This window comes from Hetaerina americana, unplaced genomic scaffold, assembly GCF_022747635.1.
Source record: "Hetaerina americana unplaced genomic scaffold, ioHetAmer1.1.p SCAF_7, whole genome shotgun sequence".
Taxonomy (NCBI): Eukaryota; Metazoa; Arthropoda; class Insecta; order Odonata; family Calopterygidae; genus Hetaerina; species Hetaerina americana.
Window position 1 is genome coordinate 59,645,835 of NW_027287316.1, and position 25,827 is coordinate 59,671,661.

The following is a 25,827-nucleotide window of genomic DNA, read 5'->3' on the forward strand; positions in this document are numbered from 1 at the left end:
TTTCAATCACTGGCTGCAATTTCTTTGTATAAAATTATACACCACCGTTATTGTCTAATAAATCTCCACACGTTTCATACATAAGTAATTTTCCTTTCTTGACTTGAAAAAGTTGATATTGTATAATTTTCCGTCTGGTTCCATTGTCTCATTTCCATCAACGACTGCATTATCAAAACATGACACTGACATTTTGTCTGTTCTATTTAAGGAAATTGAAAAGAATCCGAGCAAGTATGTTTGCGAGGTCAAACAGACTACTCATTCCTTCTTGTGTTAAGTATTTGGGTTGGCATATTTCTGAAGGCATCCAATTTCGAGGATTTCTTTTATTGGCAAATTCTCGGCTAAACGTTCATTGAAAATTAAAGACAATCGGCGGTTATATTATTCAGATTTACTTCAATAAATTATTCTCATAACTTAGTAGTGAATTGTGGCTTACAATGTACCTGATATTGTTTGGGTACATACTTATTTCAGAGTTTTTACCTTTTCAATTAAGATCTTTATTCTGTTCTCTGAAGTATATTGAAAGATAAATTTGTGGAAATGCTCTTCAAGAAATGGAACTTCTAACCACTCGTAACGACTAATTACGTCTGTCATTTATCTGCCTTTAAAATTATAGATTTATTCAAAATCATCAGTTAATCGTTCCTAATCATTATCATTCGTAATGCAGAGAGGAACGTAGTTCAGCTAACACGTATCAGTTCATCTTAAAAGAACATTTACAAAGAGTTTGATGCTACAGACGTCCCATAAATTTATTTAAACCAAACGACCTTCAAAAAGTGAAGATAAATCTTTAAAAAATTGGCATCTGCCACCCAAATAAAAATCACCATCTCATCAAACACTAATGCTAAATAATTATGTAGATCATGATATCCGTCTACGAGTGAAAGAAGTAACCATTAGATGTTATTCAATGCTCGCGTGTACGTTGACTCCTGGCATATCAAAAAGTTATTCACAGAAATCCTGCGAATTTATTTTTAATTTTACACATCGCCTCCTTTGTCACTTGAGGAGCTAAAATCTTTGCTTCCCTTAGGATCCCTTTTTTTTGAATTGTATGATTTAATTTATGTTTAACTTAGTATTTCCCATGCAATTCATTAGCATTTATTATAGCTCATTGAGAAAACTGTGGGGAAAACAGTCGGGTATCTGTTCAGGTACAATAGAAAGTTACGATAATTTATGGGCAAAAAAATTAATATTATTTTTAACGATTTATTCAAAAAAATTTTAGTGAGAGCGTTTAAGTTGTGGGATTAGTGGAAAAACGAAAACTTTATGCTCTTCAATCTCGGAGAGTCTTAATGATACAGCAAGACTTTCGGATGTGCCATATGGAACTCGATTTCTCTTCCGAGACAGAAAAAAATCGCTAGAAATCCATACAATGTTGGCATATTGGATTGTTGCAGAAAAAGAACACCATGAAATGGCGTTACTACGATATATTTTTAATTATTACGGACGGATTAATAAGTAGATAAATATAAATTTGGTACGGTGAAAATAAATTGGGCCAAAATGCAATGATTACAATTCTGAGGAGTAAAACTAACATTCTATGCACATAGATAAAATGTAACGGCGTGTCGCCGACAGTACGGTCAGAGACATATCGATGAAATAAAATGTACGCTGGGCTATCTGGAAGACTTTTTTCTACAAATTCCAAAATTGGTTTGATAAGAGAAGACATAAGTATATAATCGCAAGCCTTACAGCACGTTAAAATACAAGCAGTAGGATATGGATAAAATGTAGGTTAACCTATGCCACCTTCGTCTTTTCAGGAGGATCCGTCACGTAAAACATAGCGAAATGCTGGTGACATTATTGGAAACATAATTATCTAACGCTAGTTTCACAAGGTATTTACAGGTTAATTTGATTCAATTAGTATTAGAAATAAAACCTAATCACCACAAAATCGGTATTGGATTTACAGGGTAACTGTGGGGCTACCATTCACCCACCTTGGAAACCTAGGCCCCTTACGCCCTGTGAAATAGACATATTCACTGTAAAATACACAAAGTCACACAGTTTACGAAATAATCCGTGACTCAAACCAATCACCATTCAGCCAGTCGCGGAAAACTGCTTGTTAAATTAAGGAGTCTCTATAATGGTTATACATATCAGCGATGGATTGAAAACATTTAGTTAACTATTTGCGTATTTAAAAAGTTGCCCTGTATAAATTTGACCCCAAAGTAACCCTGGAAACGTAAGCGCTGTTAGTTGTTCGATCGAAAAATTTTTGCAAAAACAATTTCAAAGAATATGGTCAGCAAAAAGTTCAATTCTGTCTCATCTTCGAAGTCGATTATCCAAGATGATTCAATTCCACAAAGAATTCGGCGCAACAGAAATGTCTCCTGAAAGTCATGCAACGAATATCAAGAAATCTATGTTTGACTTTATAATGTTAAGAAATCTATGAAGTGTAGCATGAAATGTTTGATACTAACCACTTCTTGTCTAATTTCCATTGCAAAAATCAGTACGGAAAACAAACACCTACGGAAGGCGATTGGGTGAGTACTGATAAAATTTTCATAAAACTGTGTATTATCCTTTTGGATCGCTATTTATCTCCCATATTTGGTATTTTTTGTATTTTGTATTACCTGATGGGCGAAAATTCCATGACCTTTGTCAATCTATGTTGCTAATATGTTTATGAATCGAATCTTTGGATTTGGTCATTACTTGCGAGTATTTTGGTGAAGTTATTCCCATTTTTTATTGAATAAAAAATATTTTTTTAAATTTTTTCAAAAAATTAACGAGGCGGAATTAAGGATCTAAAAGCAAAATTTCTCAATACAGTAACGTGGTAGCATGCTAACATTGTGCATCAATTAATATATCCTTATATTTTCGAACCTTGGGTAAGCTACATGGCGGGTATAACAAATGGGAATACATCCGCAGATTGATGATGCGTCGATATCAAATTATTCCTGAGCAATATACTTTGTTTAAAAGGTTAATATTATGTAGGTTTGTAAGGAAATGCATATCCATTAAGAACATCCCACAGGATATTGGATAAACACTATAAACACTAGTCTTTTTTAACTTGAAGACCTGTTGAAGACAATGGATTTTTACAGTAGTATTTCTATGAATTAAATTTGAGAGGTTCCCATTATTTTGTCAGTCATTACCGTGTAAATTCACGACGGAGTTAACAACCATCATGTCAAGATTCACAGCTAGCGGGTTCGCGCGGCGCAGACAGTTTAAGATAATTCCGTTAGATGGCATTAGTGCGAGACGTAGTGTGGCTGGCCAACTTCGTGTTCCCCCAGCCTCCGCTGAAAGTCTATATTTTTTGGGATATTAATTGACATCAAAGGAAAGATTAGCAACACTGTTTCTCTGAAAATAGCATGCACTATTTTCATATTTTATTTTTTAAGTTTTGACTCTTTTTGCCGGTAAAGCATACTTTTAGTTAGTATTTATTACGCTGGATACGCGTAGATTTACTCTTTTAGCGCGTGATATTATTCAAAATATGTAAATTAATGCTGAGGAGTGAAATTTATTGAATATCCGCTTGTTGCTGACAATATTATGAAGTTTGTCTAATTTTATGTGCGATTATATAATGATTTTTCCTATAAGAGAGAGATACAGCGGAATCGTCGCTGTACCGTTTGGTAGCTCGTATCCACCAAAAACCTTGCTTAACCTGTAGATTACCAATAAACAATGTTTGTCATATTTGAGTGATTATTAAATAGTATTTCATTATTTCATGCGAAACAAATAGTTTGTTCTTGAATTACAAGAGTACACGTATTGATCCTTAATAATTTTAGATTATCCCTATTATTATTATTTGTTTCAATGCATCATACAACAAGGACTAGAATGTTACTTAGAAAATTTCAGAGTGCAGAATACGGAAAAACCTCAATATCTGACAATTATTCGATAATATAAATAATAATTTAAATTTTATTACTAATTTATTGCAGACAAATGAATAATAGTGATGGTTTTTTTCGGTGAAATAAACACAAATTTGTAAATATTTGCATTAATTGTGAAAAATAGCGGGTAAAGTTGAGTTGAATTGGCTTAAACGCAATTGTCACTATGGGAGTATCACGTGCCGACGCACACTTTGCAGTTTCTTTTGACTTTTTTGTGCCATGGTTAAAAGCACGACTTTACTTCAATAACGAAAGAAAATCATCAATTGCTTCCGTGTCCCACACTGCTGACATATTACCTCTTTTTTTTAAGGGAATATTATTTTCCATTAAGAGGAAAATTTTTCCTATTGAGTAAATGTTCCTATTCTTTTCGTATCAGCACAATTACTCTGCATTTTTTAACACTTTTTCCAGATAATATTTTGCGTAGTTGAAATAAAAGATGTAATGTTCCCAAAACGGTTTGATACACCATTTATTTATATCAAAAATCGTAGTACCATAAAATTTTTACGAATTTGACAAATTTGGAATTGAAGTTACATTCCAGAAACTGCTAATTAAATAAACTGCACTCCACAAACACAAAAGAAAACGGTAATACACGCGCTATAATAGGTTCGTAATGAACTCCTCACGCCTAAGTGCTATGGTGACAAAATACTAATTTTTCTGTAAGAATCCCACCCACACGCATGCTACTCACAGCGACTCACAACAGTGCTAAAAGTTAATTGTAATTACTAAACCGAGTATTACGTCACAAAACTCGCATAATGTGCCTAAAATATGATATTTTAATTATAAAAAATTGAATAGAACTTATTATTGATTATTAACTAGTCAACGTTATGATACTCTTCATGCAGCATTTATCACTCTGTTCATTAATTATTTGTTAGTACTCTACACTTTGATATGGATCCTAAATGACTAGAAACATATGATCCTATTTTGAGCCACAAAAATACGAATGCATGTTATCACCTATTTACGTTCATTCATACGTGTGTTACATATTTCATAATACGTTTATCATTTACGAAAGTATTGTATTAAAAGTGCATGCAAATCCCTAACCTAATACATTTATTTGCACGTCGTAGGCATAGAGAACGCTACCGTTTATAACTAATGAATACTGATAAAAAATCTCTTTCACCGTCGCCATCCTCTATCCGTCGCACTATCTCAAGTAATGCTCACAATTAGAAGTCCTTTTTTGGAAGTCTAATTTCATGGATTCTCTCTCCGTTAATACCGCCCGTCTACCTTTTTCTTCTCACTTCCGTGATTGTTCAACATAGCCCCTTCTACCACAGCTTCCCACATTTTATCTTTACATTTTAATCTCCCTTCCATACACCTTTTCAACTTGTCTGTAATCTGTCATGATGACTCAAAATAAACTTCATTTTAATACTTGGAGTAGTGGAGGGCAAAGAAGCTCATTTAAGTGATTCAGGAAGAAAAGTGCCGCAAAAGGATAGCCTTTTAAATGAAAGTGTTTGGAAAATAAATACTCACACGCAGTCATGACAATGCGGTTAAAACACCCGTAAGCATGACGGTGCACTAATAGCAAATCTTTCACGAGTTTTTCAATGAGGCGTCATCACAAAAGGGCTCAATGCTTATCGGTCGTAGAGAATTCTTAGCCAAATATTATAATCAAAGATACAATCTACGGATGAGTTCTTCCCACTAAAACTAATAATTTAATTACACTGTACGTAATAAAATAAAAGTGTGATATGACATAATTAATCGCATTAACTTTTTTTCGAATTTTTTGGGCTCACAATTTAGCGTTGCTATTTTTAAATGGCTTTCATCTGCACAAAACCGAGGGATCCTTGCACGAATTAAATATAAGGAACTTATCAATCCGATGTGTAATTCGAGAAAATAAAAGGGCACCGTTCCCAATCATGCTTCCCAATATATTTTATTGGGAACATTTTTTATATGAAGGAAGCATCTCACCTTAGAAGGAATTGAGTTACATGAGAAGTGGGCTAATAAGCTTAAAACTCCATGCAATATACTGGTAGACTGAAAAAATACTGGAACCTTTTAGAAATAGTTCTTATAGGATGGTTGTCCTATTAGGTAATTTAGAATGCCCTAAATATTTGATGGTCGGATATTTACATCAAAACTTTCATGACTAAATATTTTGCCATTATTGCAAGAGGAGAAGTGAAGTATCCATTGAAATACCTTAATGATCAACACGCTTTAGTTTCCTGATACGTGCCTTTTTGTGTGTCTCCATTCCTTCCACATGAAACTTCGTCAGCGAGAATCTAGTCCCCGGAGACCTCGAGCAGGTATTCAATTTAATTGATAATGCAAATTCGTAAAAAAATATTTGTAATGGAAGGCAAAATACCAGATTATCACCAAGAAAAATTTCACCACCCCGAATGTTTTCATATATTGAACGGTGTGAAGAGGATCGAATGGAGAACCGCGTTGCGACCGGCCGCGGAGCTACGCACGAGCTGTCCCCTCCCCCTCCTTCCCCCTCTCTTTTCGAGCGGTATACGGGAACGCAATACGAATGGGGAAGCGGAGAGCATCAGTAAAATGCACCACAAGTTTATATCAGGATATCTTTTCGGGGCGAGAACTTCTTTTCTGATCTGATCCGTGCCCGTGGAAGGTCCTGACCATCGCTTTGCCTCGTCGCTCCTGTTCCACCCTACCGCTCAACAAATTCGTAAGCTTGAGTTTCCTTCCTTCCCGTTTTTCCCTGTGGTATTATTATCTTCCATTTAGGCGATTATTACCTTCCCTCAACTTCCGCACGAAAGAAGAGTCGATCTGACAACTGCGTCATTGGTGACACTAATTCGTTTGATCAGGAAAAAATATTGGTACTGGATACTTTTCTGATGCTGGCGTTTTCCTCCGCATTGTCACCACCCTAACCCCCCCTAATCCCAAGGGATAGGGTAGTGTTATAAATATCGCCATGACACTGTAACATGTATGATTTTTTCCATCATATATGTATGTGCGCACAACCTTCTTCCTGAGGGTTTAGTCCATTGGATACAACTGAGAAGAGTGAGCTTCACAGAGAGGAAAAAATTAAGCTCAGTCATAAACGCGGAGATACGCTTGGGATTCTTCCAAATCCATGACCTTTATTTTGGACCAGGGCCTCGGGACAACAGAGGAGTGTTGACAGACGCAGAGACTATTAATCATCCTCACTCCTTCGTCAGTCTCATGCCTCTCTCACGAAATTGTAAGCATAAAACTTCGTGGGTGGGGTAACATATTTCGTGTTGGGAGGGCTAATGGCGTGTATCGGTATATGCATGTGTGATGGCTACATGTGTATGTGCATTAAGCATATTCATCCATGAAATTTGATATTTCAATACCAATCCTAGCGCGAAAAAAAATATCAAAATCAACAGCCGACGCTTGTTTCGCAAACTAAGAGGAATGATTGCGTCTTACCAACACAAATAGTGGCCCATTTCAATTTTATTATGCACATTTCAGTGATTCCATACTGCAACTCACATGACATTCTTGCATATAAACGGGTGCGAAACCGCTTGAATTTGAAAATCCTTTTCTAGTGACAATAACTTGAATCAACTGATTGAAAAATGGCACTTTATAATTCAAGTGATCAATTATAAAATGTCGTTTTTGACCGCATCGAATTAATTCATAAAACAGAATTAATGTGGCACTGAGTAATGTTTTTCACTCTAATTCATAAAAGTATGGTATTTTTAAAATAGATTTATATCACCTGTCTCACCGAAAGTGCTTGTTTCGTGGTAATTAGACGTCAAAGTCGAGGATACAATTTAACACATCATAGCTAGAAACTTATACTTTTGTTATTGTCCAATACCATTGATAAAATAGGAATAAAAAATGCTTAATATGAAACAGATGTATTGGGATTCTGAAGAAGCATGGTAGTAGTTAAAATGTATTAATTACTGAAAAGTGATGAATATTATAAATGTCATTTCGTTTTAGCAGTTTATGCTTCCTTCAAATAGTGTTCTATTAAATAGATCTCACTTTTAGTTGTCTCCGTGAACAATGACGACGAAAAAAGCTTTTTGAGTTTTCGTTCAGGTTTAAATGCATTTTTTGGTCGAAATTTAAGAACTGTTGCGAATGAAACACTCGTGGGTGATGGTGCGGCAGTTTCCTCTTTGCTTGGGAGAGTATTTAAGTACAATAAACCTCAACAACCTCCTCGGATAGCCTTGGAGGTATTTCGAGGAAGAAGATTGGGTGGAGGTGGTTCATGGAGATAACGCTTTATTATGACCATGAGATTTGTCTTTGGCAATCCCAGCGGAGAAGTGAAAAGAAAACGCTGTCGCAAAACATTTAACGTAGTTTTGATGCTGGTTAGCAATGAGCGGATCGACGTCCTTTACCTAAATACCGCATCATTTAAATGGCACGCATAAACCTTTCAGGACATTTAGATCACACCATTGGTTGCAGTTTTCTATTTAACGTATTGCATGTTTTTGTCTGTAAGATTTAGCTTTACTTCTTCCATCGATTCATTTTATAATAATTTTTAATTTCTGGATAATAGTTTTGAGGTGAAGCGCTTACACACAAACGAAAATATATAAAGTGATGAAAAGTCGTTTCAAACATGGACACTAAAAGTAAACGTGACAATCACCAAACCATTCTGTGAGTGCTGCATTTATTTTTTTTTGCTTTTGCTAAAAGTGTTCATTTATTAGTTTATATAAGGTCATTGGTTCAATTCCAGTTCAATCAATTTTATTTCTATTTGTAATTCTAAACCTTTTACCTTACTCAATAACATTTCTGGTCCTTTACATGTGTTTCTATTCCTTTTCTCTACCATCCGTATGAACATTTTGTTTGTGTGTGCGTTTATACGAGAACTGAGGGTTCTCTCAGTGAACTTTCTCAGTTTCTTCTTCCCCCAGAGGAGGTCGGTTTGGCCATCGAAAATTTGGAATACGTGTGAGTGTCCTTTTGTATGTGTTACTCTGTGTTTTTGCTAGTTAGCGCTATCTCGCTCCTTCATTTGATATATTATTCACACCAGTGAGACTTTCGTACAAGATGCACACATGCATATATTTGTATATATGTTTGTGTATATATAATGTCTATATACCCAGAATATATATATACACACACACACATATATATATATATATATATACTCATTCACATGAAAAAAAATAGATATAAGGAAAAGGGATAGGAACACATATAAAGGATGAACACAGAAGGCGGAATCATATATATTTATATATGTGTATATATATATATATATATATATATATATATATATATATTTTTTTTTTTTTTTTCTGTCTAAGATTAGGCTAGAGGGTTTGTGTTTTCCTCGTGTGTACAACTTCTCTGAAGTTTTGTTTGCCTCAATATAAGTTATACGTGTGTGTGAATGTATCATCCTATATGGTCCGTCAGGTATCTGCAAATATGTCCTATGATTGCCAATAACCCCATTTGCGTTCAAAAGCTGATTATTTTATTGCCTTCACTTAAAATATCTGATTTCTATACAAACTATTGAGCTAATCGTTTTTCTTTAGCATGTGGTAGTGAGAGCGGTAAGTGGAATGGGGATTAAAAAGTTGCTCCCGTGTCTCAGATGGCCTTTCGTGTACCTTCAAGAGTCTTCCGATCCGCTACTTTTACATTTAATGAACCAGGTTCAAGGATGGCGAATGAAAAAGAACGCGGTACCGATATCTGCGAGGGACACGTTTCAAAGCCAATTGGCATGAACGAAGAAGCGAATAAAAATACATTTACCTGTGGTCATTTATGGTAATCACGTCAGTGAGCTCGTATAAAATTTTATTCTAAAAGGGGCTGCATTCACATGACATTTGTTTCCAAAATTTTGTTTATTTAACATCCTGTTTTTTTAAGTTTAAATTTTTTCACTCTTAGTCCATGCGAACTTATTTTTGTTTTACGTATACCGATCTATATTCCGTTTCCCTCGAGTACCATTTACAAGGCCGCACAACAGGAAAGTTCCTTTAAATATACACATAATAACTCGGCAGCACTGACGTGAAAAAAACATGAAAAGGTCCTTTAATTACGAATAAAAACTTATTTACAACTTTAGACCTTAGCCATACAGCATATTTAAAAAAAATATAAATATTTGAAGGAAAATATCCACGAAATAGCAGTGTTAAAGGTAGTGTATTGTGTAAAAGCATTTGTTAGATGCTCGATGAAACCAATTGCACGTCCTTGTGGAATTTTTACGGAACGTCTGTACAATATGAACATCTTTTTTTTAGTTTTCATTTTTTTCTGGACCCTCCTTTCTCGTAAAATGTGTAAGTTTCAATTTTTACTTCTCTTCCTATACCAAAAAATGAAGTGATCATGATGCAGTCGTTGATTCGTTTGTGTAGGATGTGTCTTACGTCCCTTTGGTATGAAGGAAGTTTACTGGTGTAAATATGGTGCTCCCATACAGTAAAATACGGTGGGCCAGCCTATCCTACTGAAGAAGAGTGCCCCTCAAAAGGTCTCCTTGCATTTCACCTGTCCACCTTTACCCGAAACCGGTATTGGCCATTTCGGTTGATTTTTTCGTGATGGTGCATCGAAGGGATTACCCAGCATTAATTCTGAGCTTGCGGGAAGCTTTTCACCCTTGAGATAAGGTTACTATTGCCGGTAGTGAATGCATTCTGAATATAATGGGGGAATTTAATGGGAATCCAAAAACTCCAGTACCTTAAAATAGCAAGAGCTGAATCAATCAGGAATTGGGCTGAATGTTATTATTTGTCGTTTTCCATAGGCCCTCTATCTCACGCGTAAATTCTAACTTTGCGACACCCACTGACTTGTCAATCTCAAGTCTGAGCAAGTCTTTATATTTCTTGAACTTTATTTGTTTTATATCTCATCGTTAAAATCCTTTTTTTCCGGAACGGAACTTTTTCAATATAATTATAAATAAATGTCAGCGTTTCCCATTATAAGAACTCCCGAGCAAACTTTTGATAACCTCGTCACTTACTAAAAAGGAAGCAAATATCTGAAGGCCAATATAGTTTTATCGGAACCGCTTTATTGGCCTCAAATATACGTGTATAATTTTTAGACTTAACATGAGGGTGAGAAGAGTGGAAAAGAGCAGGGATAACTTATATCTTTGCTTAATATGCCAGCAAAGTTTAAATTATTATTTAGATATCGGTAAATCATTTAGTTTCATGTGGTTAGCAGGGGATTGTCCAATTGTCCAGCACTATGGTATTGCCCCTGGTCTACGGTGCTTTCGTATTCAGCTCCATATCTTATTTTACAGAGAGGCGGTAGATAATGTTCATTGGTCTAAAAAGATATGGTTTCATCATAGTTTACCCTATTCTCTCCTCGTTTTACGTCTTTCACTATCCTAAGACTATGATGGAATTTTTATTATATACTTTTTGACACCCGTATTAAATGCCACCTCCAGAATTAGTCAGCCAACACCATTTTATCAATGCTCTGTGTATTAAAATTGGAATTAAATTTTTTTACCCGAATCCTTTTGTGGTTCACCGAAGATTGAAGTATGATATTTATTATACCTTAGCACATGCATCAATTTTTTGAGCTATCACAAAAGATATTTCTTCATTACAGAAACTTAGTATGGCATAGCTTTGTTTTTTCATGTTCATGAGTGTTTCCTGCAGGCGAAGATAAACTTAAAGAGAGTTTCTCTTCTGGTTCAGCGCATAGCACGCATGAAACCGAGTTCACTTAATTTTCTTTTAGTCAGTTCATCAGGTGAGTGAGTGATCGGTGCCTTGTGTTCGTTTCAGGCGACTGTTTGCAAGTACTCTCTAAACCATATAAAGTCCTCAATCAGACCGCGTGGATTTTGATGTTAGTAACGATCGTATATCCGTCAGAAACGGCAAGAATCAACACACGTATGGAGCAACCTTGAATACAGCAGGGATAAGAGTAATCGTTTCTTGATATGATATGGGACTGATTCTCGTGGCCGATGCAAATAAACGCATTCGTTTTTGCCGTAGAAACTGTCATCACTAAATACATAGAGTGAACGCTGTTGTGGTAAAAATAAACTTCCTGGTTACGTTCCAGGAAATGACGTTGGTACTATTATCAAAGAAGTGAGACAAACATTTGCCAAAATGACAACTCTTTCCTTCCCAATAAAACGTGATGATGGAGAGCGGAGACTTCCTCTTTTTTCCTGCTCTATAAGTCGCAGTAATATTTCTTGCGTGGAATAGGCAGGAAAAACCGTTTTAAGCAAAAATGAAAATTTGACAATTGATGTTGATTTGTAATGATTTAAATTCATAATTATTCATCTCAGGCAACAAAATTATAAAAGGTTTTCACTTTTGTCTTTACAAGCGCTTTTGACTCTTCTTCTACTGAGATCGTAATTTTTTATCTGATCGGGTGACCGAAAACTAATAAATTAATCTGCATGTTATTTAATATCCATCTTTTTTTAATTTAAATTTACTGAACAGATAACTTATCTTGGGATGAAATACATGGTTACATGTTTAAGAAAATTGAAATCTTCATTTTTGCTAGTATTTACACCTCATCTACGTCTATACGCCACCCCGAAAGACGTCGCAAGGATATTTGGCTCGCGGTGTTACGTCACCAGCATGCTAAATGTGCTCTTACCTGTATACTTCCGAAACCAGTTGGTATCCCGTGATCCATTCAAGAGACATGTAAAAGGAGGCTGACGGGCATCATTCATGCAACATCCGCTGCACACATTGCCGCTCTTTTAGTGTTAGTAACCACTCCACTGACTACAGGTACACGAGCACAAATTAGGAATACCAATTAATATAGCAGGCTAAGATGCAACGCAGTCACAAAGTATCAGGTATTAATCAATAACATAGGACGAAAGATTTACAATTTAATTTGGTCTAAACATGTATCTACACGACCCCCACCATCCAGCCCAAGGGCGCGTGGCGGGGAGTCGTTGGGATGCCACCCATGATTTGAGGAGGAATGAACCTCGTATGTCCTTAACTATTTTTGCCAGTGCCTACCCAAATCCGTATTATTGTTTCCCCTTGAGTTATTGTCGTGAAAAGTGTTAGATAGAAAAACGTGAACCTATTCGTTCTGCAGTTTCTATTATTTTCTGACAACTGTCTGTCCTGCTCATGTGATTGGGGGCTGAATTATATCTTCCATGTCCAATCGAAAACCACAAGATTGATATGTTATCAAAACAATCCTTCTCCGAGTCTTCGTATATCTAAAGGTGCCAATTTTAGATCTTGTAGTAAATGTGTGACGTTTAATTTTTTTCTCGAATCAGGGGGCCCTTCTCCGTACCTTGTTCAATTCTGTAGTCCGCGTTTCATAGATGGAGTCTCAATGCTCGCTGTATGCTCTATGCGGGGTCTTACTAAAGAATAATATCTCGTTTGTTTCAACTTTTCATCGCTACATTTTCCAACTATACGTGTGATGAATCTCGAGGGTCTGTCCGCGAATAAGGTGTACGCATTTTCCTCATGTAAGATCCGATTCGATGATGATACTCAATTATTTTATGTGAATATTGTGGACTAAACTCTATGGGCAGTCTCGATCGACTGGAAGTAATTGGAGATGAAATTATCGTGAAGCTAATCACAAATAATGAACTTGGAAAGGGTGAATAAAACCCCACACTTTGCTGTTTGATGTTTCATTTTAATGCTCAAGAAATTTATTCCTGATTGGGAGAGCATCCTCGGTGCTTTACGTTAAGCGTCCGCGATTTTCAGTCTAATTGATCTTTTTAGTAACTTCAAATAATGGGTTTATTTTTATTTATTTCAATGCTGTAATTTTTTTTACTTTCATTGGAAGAATTTCAATTTAAAATGAAGGCTATCAGCTAATTTTTAATGCGTTTTTCTGATCACAAATTTTCAAGTTGCTTACTTAAACGTTATGGATTAATGGACTTGATTTATATCCCATTAAATAACCCTTTATTTCTTTTCATGAGCTTGAGAGAGGTAACAAAACGAACGACTGGCAAATAAGTTCCATTAAATTAGGGGCACAATTGTCGAAGAGTTATCATTTTTACCCTCCCGCGAACATTTTTTTCAAATTACTAAAATCTAAGTTCCAGTGAAATCCATTGAAAAAATTCCTTCTACTCTCTCAATGAATTTTCCTGGAAACTTCAAAATGAGAACTTTATATGGGAATATTTGATTAGATAACCAGTCGGTACCCCATAAACCTGTCGTTCAAAAGAGAGAGTCATCACAATGCAACAATTTCAGATAATATATATATCATCCGCATTTACCGGGATTTGAACCCGGATATCTCGATGTCCGCCCGAGTACTTTAGCCAGTTGAGCTACTGAGGCGTCCTTACACTCCAAAATTTCGGAATTTAAGAGGACAGGGTAGCTTAACTGGCTAAAACACTCGGCCAGACATCGAGGTATCCGAGTTCCAATCCCTGCCAAAGCGAATGATTTTTACACTCTGTAATTGCTGTATTGTAATGCACATTTAGCCGATGATTCCGTCTTAAGCTACTGTTGCGGCATCTCCCGCCGTTTCTCGAAGAAAGACAGTCATGCATTCGAGGCGTGACGTAATTCTCCCTCGAATTAGTTACGTTAGGTTGTGCGCTACGCTGGTTCGGTCGTGTTTAGAGAATGGATGATAGTGGAATCAGTATACAGACATATCCAAGAGATGAATAAATAGCATGAGAGAGGAATGGAATTGGTTGAATTCAGCAGAAGAGACTCAAAGAGAGGAACACCACACGTTTTAGGAACAGAACAATGTAGTAATAAAATAATGTATGCATATTTGAGCGCAACAGAGATGATAGAATTATGCAAGGAGAGAGTATGGGAAAAAAATAATTAGAGAGAATTGTTTCCTCTCGCAAGGCTATCCTTTTTACAGCGCTTATATCGAAAAGAAAAGTGCGTCAATGGCACGTGACTATGCATGCATGTTAATGACGTACTTCGAGGAAAATGTGGAGTAGGTAATTAGCAGAATTCAATTTTCTTTGTCGCGTCTAGAAATTGATAGATAGATAGAGATCTTTATTTGGGCGAAATTGAGACCTGATGGTCCCTGAAGAATAGGAGTCATCTGTCCTAAGAACATATAAAAGAAATGAAATGGGTGTCAATCGACATCTGTAGTCGTTTGCCCCATTTGTGAGCGCCTTTGAGAGAGGTGAGTGATTTGACATGAGGTCGTATTTTCCGGTAAGAAATAAATGAATAATAGGGAGTAAGTATTTTTTCGTGACCTAGAGTCAGGACTTTTTGACGATACTCACCTCCTGAATGGAAAGGAGTGAAGGTTATGCCTATGCGCATGTATTTCAGACATGAGCTTTTTAGTCAAATGCGGGGGAGCGTTTATGGGAGAATCGAGTTTTCTTCATGAGAGGAGATGGGAGAACTCCAGGGAGACGTTTTTGCTCACGCGACCCTATTCCACTCCGCACCCTCCTGCGATCGGTCGGGGCGGGCGGTGGAGTTTCTCTCTCTCCCTCTTTAGAGTTTGCGGCTGTGTGCGTGTGTGCGCGCGTATCTTCAAGAGAAGCTTCGTAAATGCCTCCCGGGTCAACGCCTCCTGCCTGCACATGCACGCTGGAGTCGGCGCTTCGGTCGCGCGCGTGTGAGGTCCTCCAGAACCCAGCCATCGAAGGGGGGAGGGGAGGGGGAGAGAAGGGGAAGGAGTGGAGGGTGTGAAGGCGTGGGAGTGGCCGATGGACGGCTGTGTGTGCATTCAGTACTCACGCACGCCTCCTGCTCTCAACTCGCCAGAGAATTTGACAGAGAAAATTGCTTTCCCGGCGTACGACTCGTACGTGATGTCCGGCACGAAGTTCAATTAGAGCGAATCGGTGCGACAGGGGAGATTTTAAGTGCGATCATTTTTTGCAAGCACAGATGGCCGAACTGGAACGAATTATTTTTTTTTAAATCAACAACCGTCACCTCGCGCTCGATTCTCCCTGGAGCCTCACAATGCATGGTCACTGAAGTCGTCGAAACTCCTAGCTACTTTCCTAACGTCTCTTTTACGTTACCTTCATATTCGTGAGATCTAATACGTGCATATATGTGATTAAAATATTAATACTCGCTCTAGGCTCCCAGGTATTTGAGGCGAGAGTATGAAGCTATATATTATAAGAGTTTGAGATGAGGATATGAAAAGAATTTAGATAATAGTTTAGGCAGAGAAGAAGACCCAAGACCATTGTTAGTGGGGAAGAAGACATTCCAAGGTAATTTTATAAGAATTCACAGAATGGGTCGGTGAAGAGATAATGAGACGCTAAAGGCTGATATAGAAGAAAGTACGTAAGTTAGGTAAACATAGAGGAGAAAGGAAGATTATAAGTATTGCGGACGACATGGACGTTATCTGGAAGTGGATCTGTAAAAGCAAATGACATAGGGAAAGAAAGAGGAAATCTATTCATATCCCGTGCAAAATAGTTTTTAGAGGTTGTTAAAACCCTATTTTTTGTTGTTTTATTACCTTTAAGAATAAATGTAAGCAAAAGAATGGTTACGCTGATTACGAGAAAGGGAAAACCTAAGTTAGATACTAAAATAGGAGTTCATGAGATTAAGGATTTGGAACTGTTTTCCTATCTGGAAGTTGTTTTTGACAAAAATGATCAAGTAGTAGCGACATGAGAAGAATTTCGCCAGGAAAAGAAGCTTTCACAAGGAGGACGAAATTGATGACAGGGACGTTGGGCAGGGATGTTAGCAGAAAGCTCCTCAAAGCTTTGATCTTGGGCTTGGTTTTGTGCGGTGCGGAAACATGTCCATTGAAGTACGATGATGAGGGTAGATTTGAGCCTTTTGAAACATCGGTGCGTAGAAGGATGAAAAATATGAAATGGATGGAAAGGAAAACATACGAGGAAGAGCTATGTGGTGTGAGGAGAGAGGGATGTTGGGTGAAATCTAAAAGAGTTAGGAAATATGGATGCAGAACATATTGATTGGCAATGGAATGTTGAAGAATGTAATAGAGGGGAGAATTTAGGCAAACGAGGAAGGGGTAATAGGATAGGCACGTTGGAAGGAATGAAGGGAGATAGATTGCAGGTAGAATTAAAGAGAGGCTTTTTGTGTGATGTCAGGTTGTGTTTTGCTAAAAGTGGTCAGTAAATATATTGCTGTATAATTGTATCGGCTGTGTCACTCCAAAACCTGCCTTAACCGGTAGAATACCAATAATAATAATAATTATCTCTAAGTGAACCTACTCACAAATATACCAGAGTAAAGAAGGACAACGCAAAGCACGACGAAAAATCGATAGGCGATGACGTTGCGTCGCAACGAAACTCGGTCTTGCAAAATCAATTTGAGGAAAATCAAAGGAGCCTTGTGCTTATTTAACATGAGGAAATTCCAATTAGTGAAGCCACCCGATACAGTTAATTTGATACCATGGTAAACTATGAACGTGATGCGTACTTGACTTTTCGGTATCAGTCGTGGCCAATTAAGGACACGGTGGCGTAGTGGGAAGAAATGAGTGTAAACGTTAGTTTCATGTGGCCCTATCCAATGCTCTGAATTACGGAGCATAGGAAAATGGGATCAGAGGAAAACATGAGCTTTGGGATTCTGGATCTAGATGTGGTCGAGAAAGATCAAATTGGCCGATAAGTTGAGAAAAGAGTAAATGAATATGATATGAGAGGAGTACATGATGGGACTATACGGAAATGTAAAACTTGACGGATTGAGCACACTTTAAGAAATCGCATCTATTTTAGGGAGCACAGCAGAAAGAAACTAGAAGGGAGTATTCGGCGAGGGACACCATAAGGTTAATGTGTGAATGAGAAAGAGGATTTTAGACGTAAGCGTCATTAGCGCGTAATATAAGTAGTTTGGGAGGAAACGCGTTAGAAAGGAAAGGAGGGAAATAATCAATCAATCTCCTGAATGATGGTGTAGTGAATGAAATAAACGCATTCGAATTCACGTTGGGAATTATATTTACAGTCGAACATCAATCCCAATTTAAAATTCAAATATGTTATATTAATAATAAGATAATATACTCATGATGTGCATTAGCCCATGGATATCCATTATATAAGTTCAAATACGATTATAAAATATGAATAATGATGTCCATACATCAGTATTTTGAACTAAACGTCGTTCCATTGAGGATTCCACCTATGAAACAGGAGGGTCTAGAGGTTTTAGAATCTTCATTTCTTGTTTATATAGTTGCGTATGTAAGTAGAAGTCCATTCTTGTTACTTCACATGCCGGTGACATAAATTTTCGATAAATCGCGTTCAAATCCAAGTTTTATATAGTTTCCGGCGCTTTCCTACGGCGCTACGTCGGTTTACCAATTGGTAGAGATTAGAATGCTTGATGAACAGCATCCGCCCGACAATTAGAGCGAAGGGGGAAATATGGAGAAACTTTTCGCAATTTTACTCGCATATTCGGTGGTGGTACAACCCCTTTCTTCAGTGTAAGGGCTAAACTGAGGAAGGGGGAGAACGAAGGGAGGTCGTGCGTGGATGTTGAAAGGTGAAACTCAAGTGCACGGCAAGGAGAAGGTTTCAAGTGGGCGACATTAATCTCGGTGGAATGATGCCTCCGGGGAGCGAAATGCAAGACATTTACTCGTAGAGTGTATTCATCTGCAGTTCTGGGCCTGAGGAAGGAAGAGAGGCAATAAGTTAACGGTGGAGCAATCGTCAAAGGAATAATAATGGAGGGAATCGTGTTTGAGAAATAGGAGTCAGGGTAACGAGGAGTAATAATTTTAGAGGAATGATGATTAATGATACGAATGTGGGATGCACATGATATATTTGTAATTGTAAAAGACATGTAAGAGTTTACATTACAGATGGTAAGAGAGCACTGATGGATATCTAAAATTTAATAGAGAGGGATATGTGAGACAATAGGCGAGTTCCAAGGGAAGGGATCATAAAGATGGGGAAAATTTTATATTTGGCTTCATTGCACGTAGTCGTGGTTTATGCAAGTGGGTAAGTATTAATCTACTTCTACAAAATAGATTGCAAGTCACCGCTATGGTGAATGGTGGGGGCTGTCAGAGCACCAAAGTATTATGCATAAATATTCACTTATGCAGAAATAATAATATGCATTTCACATACATGAAAAAGAATGCACTTACACACCTACGTGACCATGCACGCGAACACCATATTTTAAGGGGTGCATTTAAGTAAAGTAATGTGGACCCTTAATGATTATTTCACTGTCATAAGTTAAATCGTGGATCCTTCCTTGGAAACCATAACCGGCACAGGGAAAGGAACTGGTCCCCCTGCCCTGATGTGTAAATTGCACACGCCGTCGGGCTTAGTACTGGGTTAACTCAACCATCACCTACCAAACCGACCTTCGAGTTGATCACTTTGTTTATGGTTTCTCATAAGTTAAATCGAGTGTCCCTTACCTCTCTATTAACCTTGGTCTCGCCTCCCTTCGTGTTTGGAGGGACTCCCATCTGTATTTCACTATTAACCGCGTTACCATCGCCTTTTTATCACAACTTTTATTACAAGCCTAGCGGACCTTCTTTGAATCTTTTCTATTTTCTTATTCATTTCAACCTCGATCAACTGGAGAAGCTCGGACAATTTGTCGATGCGTTTAAACGTACCCAAGAGGCATTTGGAGAGAAAATTCAGCGTGGTTTTGTGGAGGGATTGGAGAAGGGACCTTTGATGATAGATATGGAAGGCACTATACCTAAGAAGTCGGAATACGAAAGAAATGGGTGTGTGGTTGTCCTTTGGGGAAAATTTCGGCTGTTAAGAATTGAGTAGGATTTACAGAGGGTTTATGGAAATCCACGATTTAGAGGAGATTGGCGTAAGGTGGAAAAATGTTTATCTTGCGAATCGGGATTGTTTGAAGTTCGACCGAGGAAGAATATTAAAGAAGAGACTCTTTATTGTGAGACGTATTTCAGCTGTTGAGGTGAACGTAATGCTGTTTACTTATCGGTTTTGTGTGGAGAGAGCTGTGGCTTGTTTGATTTATTGGAGATGCGTCATGGTCGAGAAATGTTATTTGAGAGGACGAGACAGCAGAGCTAAAGGAGGGAGAGGAGGAGGCTTTGGTGGAGGAAGAGATCCCGTTTAGGGAATCATTTCTACGTGGCCGGAAGAGGGGTATGTCTTCGATATATTTTACGCAATTTAGGAGTTGAAGGGTTTAATAGGAAAGGAAAGTTTTATTCAGGTAACCGAGGTTGGAATTGGCATGAGGGGTCGAATCTTCTTACAAAGGGAAAACCTAAATATGTTGGTTGCGTTTATTATTAAACTAGAAATAATCACGAGTGAAGGTACTTGGTATGTGTGTGGTGTGGCCTTTGGATGAATATTGGTGGAGGGATGCATTGTGCTGGGGTTAAGTATCAATATATGCGGCCATTTTTATGTGGACGTCTTGAGGATTAAAAGTTGAGTGGAGAAAGTTCATGAATTGCATTCTTTGCATACCTAAGTGGTTAGGGAGTGAACCAATTGCTGGAGGTAATGGTCCACCAAGGTTAAATCATTCGGTTGGAGGAATCGCGGCTGGTTTTGGTTCAGTTATTATTTTTTTATGTAATGCAGGGAGGGTGCAAATGTGAAGAGGGCGTGGGTTCGTGGGGAAGTATGGGAACGGACGGACAAGCCTTCTTAGAGGGTGCGTGTGTGTGGGTGTAAAACATAGGATGACTAACGCATGCGGCTGATGCGCAAAACGTTAGGGAAGTTCATGCATTCGTCATGCACCAGTGACGTAATTACGAAGGCTGTTGCGTACATAGTGACATGCAAGTGCCTCGCCGGGTTCCGTCCCTTGCCGTGGCATCGTCTCCATGGCTGGCAAATGATTTGCGGCCGAGATAAGGACACCGCCGGGAGGGAAATGATAACGTGCGCGTTGAATTAGTCGCAGTTAGTCTCAAGCCATTATTCGCAGTCGGTTCAGCGGTCACTCCACTTCCACCGCCCGCCATATGCGTCACGAATGTGCGAACGTCACCATTGGCAACGCCTCCTTCTGTTTCCCCTCGTAAGAAATCCAAAGGTGAAGGTCTGGAATGTTTTACATAGTTTCTATGCTTCTCTTAGGTCACCAATCTTACGGATTGAAGGAAAAGTCACTTGAAAGTGAATGCGGAAATATTATTTACCTCTTCACCGTTAACCTCTGTGAATAACATTTGACCGAGGAGTTTATTTTGTATTTGTGAGCTAAGCGCTCATTTATACGACTTACAAGGAAGCCAATCAAAATTTTATGCCGAAATTAAATATGTCTATACCCGTAGAAGGGCATTATCAAACGTAACTGACCCTGTTGTTACAGAACACTTTGAGTTCCGGGGTAGCTGACGTAATTATGTTAGTAACTACACTTTCTTGAGTGCTCGTGGTAATGCGAATGCACTCATACTTACAACTTCATCCAGCCGATAAAAGGTTCCTTGTTCAATAGTTGAAGCCGATGGGGACCTATAACATGAAATTTCTCCGACCTGAGCGAGTGGATTTTCATGTTTCCAGCTGTAATCGGACTTCCCGCCATCTTACTAAATTCTAGACATAATATTTTACGGGGCGGGTGTGTTCAGTCGTCAGATCAATGTAATGAGCGTTAATTACAATAGTCCATAATTGGTCACCTTAGCGCGGAGAATTGGTTAGACCCGATAAAATACGCAAATTGAGGACTAACTGATGTAACGGATGGGCCTAGATCTTGTAGTGCTTATCATAATTTCTGGTATTTTAATGTGAGTTCGGCACCTAACTTCCAAGTTGCTTGAGTTTTTTCCAGCTTAAATAGCTTACAGGTTTGTAAACATTCTCCATTATCGAAGAAGAAATTGAAAAAAATGCTTTGTTCGTTCGACTTAGTGTGGTAGGTGTTTTTTCGTGACCTGAGATTCGGAGCTTTATTCCATGTATGACCTGAATATGGTGTAAAATGTCTAAAACGGGAATATGAAAATAAATATTGATTGAAAATAGTATAGGAAAGCTAATATTCTATGCCTAAAAATTAAAACCGAGTGGTTTAAAAGATAAATTAATTTGAATAGTAGAATTAGATGAAATAGTGAAGCGCAGGAGTTAACGCATGGCGATTATGGACCTATACATACGGGAGCGTGCTTGATGGGAGCTAAAATCTATTCAAGTGTAGCCATAAACATCTGCATGGCTGATGCCCTAACACCAACCGCCACACGCCCTTGCGGAAACTTTTGGGATATTGTGTAGATGTATGAATACCATGATTGCTAGTGTTCCCCATTATCTTTCACCAAACCTACGCATTTAGACGACTGCCTGAAGATTTTCGGGAATAATAGTCCAAAACAAGTAGCACGACGCTGTGAATCAGCGTATCACTCGCCTAGACGTCACCCCGCAACGAAGCACAATAGTAGATTTCTCCTTGAATGAGTGCGTAAAATAATCGTATATCAATGAATGAATGACCTTCCCTTCCATTTTCCTCCTCTTCCTCGCCGCGATCACTCATTTCCTCGTAAGTTGCCGTAAATTTTCTGATTTCCCAACTTCCTCCCCGACTGTGGCAGAGGCTGTAGCTATTCCGTCAATTTCGCTTAGCCCCGGTACAACCGATAATTGACTCGACGCCTTCTGACTCCAGCAAGTGGCGGCGAGGAAACCGGCTCCCCGCTAACCGGAAATCTCATTGCGGGCGAATAAATGGTGTGCGCAGTTGAATCGTAGAGTCAAATCCCAGTAAATGGCGGGATTTTTGCTGGGTTATCCTGATCACCACTTTGATATACCATGCGGAGACCCCCTCACGTGGTGTATGCCTTCTCTCCGATCGGACTTTAAAGTTGTTGTTATCCCTCGGTGCTTTTCCTGAAGAGCAGCCCACACCGGGTTTATCTTCACCCATCCCACCTCAATTCCCTACACCTTATTAACTCTGCTAAATTAACCATCTATACCAAAAGGGACTAATAACGTCAGCTGTCGGTCTCTTCCCTTAGCAACTACCCCAACTCTTTGAGAGTTGGGCACTGTAAGCCGCAACAGGTTGGAATTCGACGACCGTGAATATTTTGGAAACCTTTTAATTTGAAATTTTGGATTGGATTTGCTGAAAATCGCGTGCATAGCGCTGGTGTCAAAGCCCTGCGAGGAAAATTATCTCGGTAAACACGGTCTCTGTCGTTCCAATTCAAGTATTGAGTAAGAATGCAACTTTGTGTAAATTTCCTCGTTGGCTCCCTATTTATGTGAACTGAAATTTCCACGAAACATCTGCAAATCGATTGCTATCACTGCTTCCATAGGTACAGAGAGAAGTCTGGCTAAGGTTTTCTAAGGGTTGATTTTCGGTGGCTAGTGGTTGACAAGTGCGTTTACGAATCATGATTTCATTTGGAAAAGTTTGTTGTTGAGTTGAGATTTGAAACACTTCCTAACTTGCTGTACAAAATTGAAGAGTTCATTTGGGGCGTTTTCCTGCGTCGATTATGTCTTCCTTATACTTCTGAGTAAGTCAAATTTCTGACGAGGAACGAGTCCCCCTTCACATATCTCCGTTCAATTAGGATAATACTTCATAAAAATAAATATTTCCTTTATTAATTGTTCTATGTATTTTGGGCAAACATAGCGCTGACGAGGCCATTTGAGCCATTTTCGAGAGAATTTTGATTAGGATGGTATTGGAATTTCAGACCAGGAGCTCATGACTTTGAACTTTGTGGAACTTTTCCATTGCCAAATAAGAAAAAAAAATGATTCGAGTGTTCCATTTAGTATAGATGTATTATTACGACCAGAGATTAGGAACTTTATGTTTTCCATGACCTTCAGGTGATGTAAAGGGTCGAAAACCAGAGTCATGAAAATATATCAATATGAAGCGAAGCAAAATATATTTTTTTCATTTTCTTTGTACAAATAGAAGAGGAATTGGCGCAGTCGAACATAACGTTGACATTCGCCTGATTCGAAATGGAAAGCGTTTGCAGCGTTTGTTCAACCGATGGTTCTACATTTACCTGTATATTTACATTTTACACCAAATTTTGTGTGGAAGAGGGTATTAGATTACCAATAATCAGAGTAATTAATGAATGGTGATTTGTGACATTCGGAAAGTTCAATTTTCCTTAAGTTGTATTTTCTTTTGTTTTGGTCTTGGAAAAAATGATTCCTTATATTGTTTAGTTCTGCTATCGATTTCCGTCAACAGTTCACTATTGTTTGATCTACCAATGTAATGAGGGAATAATATCATTTCATCTGTGTCAGCGTTAATATTCTAGAAGTTCAAACTTAGTATGTAATCTCCGTGGTTCCAGTGTCTCTCAACACTGGCTTTCCAACAATTATGCAACACTCTCTCTTCATCCATAACAATTCGTCAGAGTTGAGTTGGTGTAAGTAAAAGACTTTCCACATGATTGTAGCAGTTATAGAACTTTTACATAAGCTGAACCTTTCTTTCCTATTTTAATTTTCCCTCCCCCTGTTCTGAGCCAATTCATCTTCGTAGCAAGCCAAATTCATGATATCATTTTAATTTAATACCCTTCGTGAGTCCACCAAGTAGAGCCCACCTCCTTGAGCTAGTGTTTATTAACGTGGTTATATTGACGAAAAACTTTCCATTCCTTTTAATGCTAAATCACAGGGTATGAAGTAAACAAAGGCTCATTATCTACAATAATTTCGCTTACGTTCGTCAATCTCTCTCTCATCCAAAGAATTTGACGTTGTATCGTTGACTCTGCTAAGACGTGCGAACCCAGTTTGCCCACGGACAATAAGGAGTTATTGCTTTTATCTTAAGAGCTTCAAACGTCTGTGCGTAGTGCCACATTTGAATTGCCCTCTGTTAACGAAAGCTGTCCAAATTCGTGACACTGTTCCAATAGACTTGAATTTAGCCTAGTTTTTAGATTGAATGACACCAATGGAATCCCATCAAGGGAGTGAGATTATCCAGAAGAAATGGTGACAGATCTTTTCAGCGGACGTTACCTTCTGTAGTCTTCTCAAAAGACCAATCTTTGATGAAAGGAAGTGAGTGTTTCATTGTCGACTGGGGATCTTCTACCACAATCGTCGCTTGTCACAGCCTCAACCATGACGTGCCCAATAGCTGTGGTTCTGTGGTATCTAAACCTTCAAAGCAAGTTGGTCCTATTGTTCCCATCATAGAATGATTGACGACTCCGCCCATTCTTCGCAGTCTATGCAACATACGTCTCTTAGCCGTCTTCATAGATTTTGAGAGACGAGTCCAATAGAGATGGACACATAAATATTTCGTCTTCATTTATCCGTCCTAATGCATCCGTTAGAGTTCATTTGTTTGAAAATAATAAAAGTACGTGTAAAGAGTGGGTGTATTGAATGAGGGATATGAATCATTGTTCGCTTATAAACTTTTCCAATTTCAATTTTGGCTTATTGCTGTGTTCTTAAATTAGGTTCCTACTTTTTGAATCTCCGGAAGGTAAAGCATTTAATCAAATGAATGTTTTCCCGAATACATATTGAATATTTAAAAAAAATACAAAATGTTGACCTAAAATTCAAGGAATTATTAATTTAAATGTATATATTCAGTGTATATCAATGTTTCAATGTATAAATATGTATACATAACGTTTAAGGTAGGTTTAGATGGGTACGCGGTTTAAAGCAGGCTTAGATGGGTAGGTTTAAGTTTTTAGATGGGCACAC

General features: G+C 38.0%; 1 protein-coding gene across 3 annotated transcripts in view; it reads left to right on the forward strand.

Moving 5' to 3' along the window:
• The window catches only part of LOC139696208 (solute carrier family 2, facilitated glucose transporter member 1-like), a 191,721-nt gene that overhangs the window by 59,440 nt on the left and 106,454 nt on the right, over positions 1 to 25,827 (forward strand). For 2 of the 3 annotated variants that reach the window (XM_071594864.1, XM_071594866.1), the window contains one exon: positions 2,532 to 2,564. The exons of the other annotated variant lie outside the window; for it this stretch is intronic. In XM_071594864.1, the coding sequence (XP_071450965.1) occupies positions 2,532 to 2,564 (33 nt within the window). The remainder of the gene's footprint in view (positions 1 to 2,531; positions 2,565 to 25,827) is intronic. 3 annotated transcript variants of the gene reach the window in all.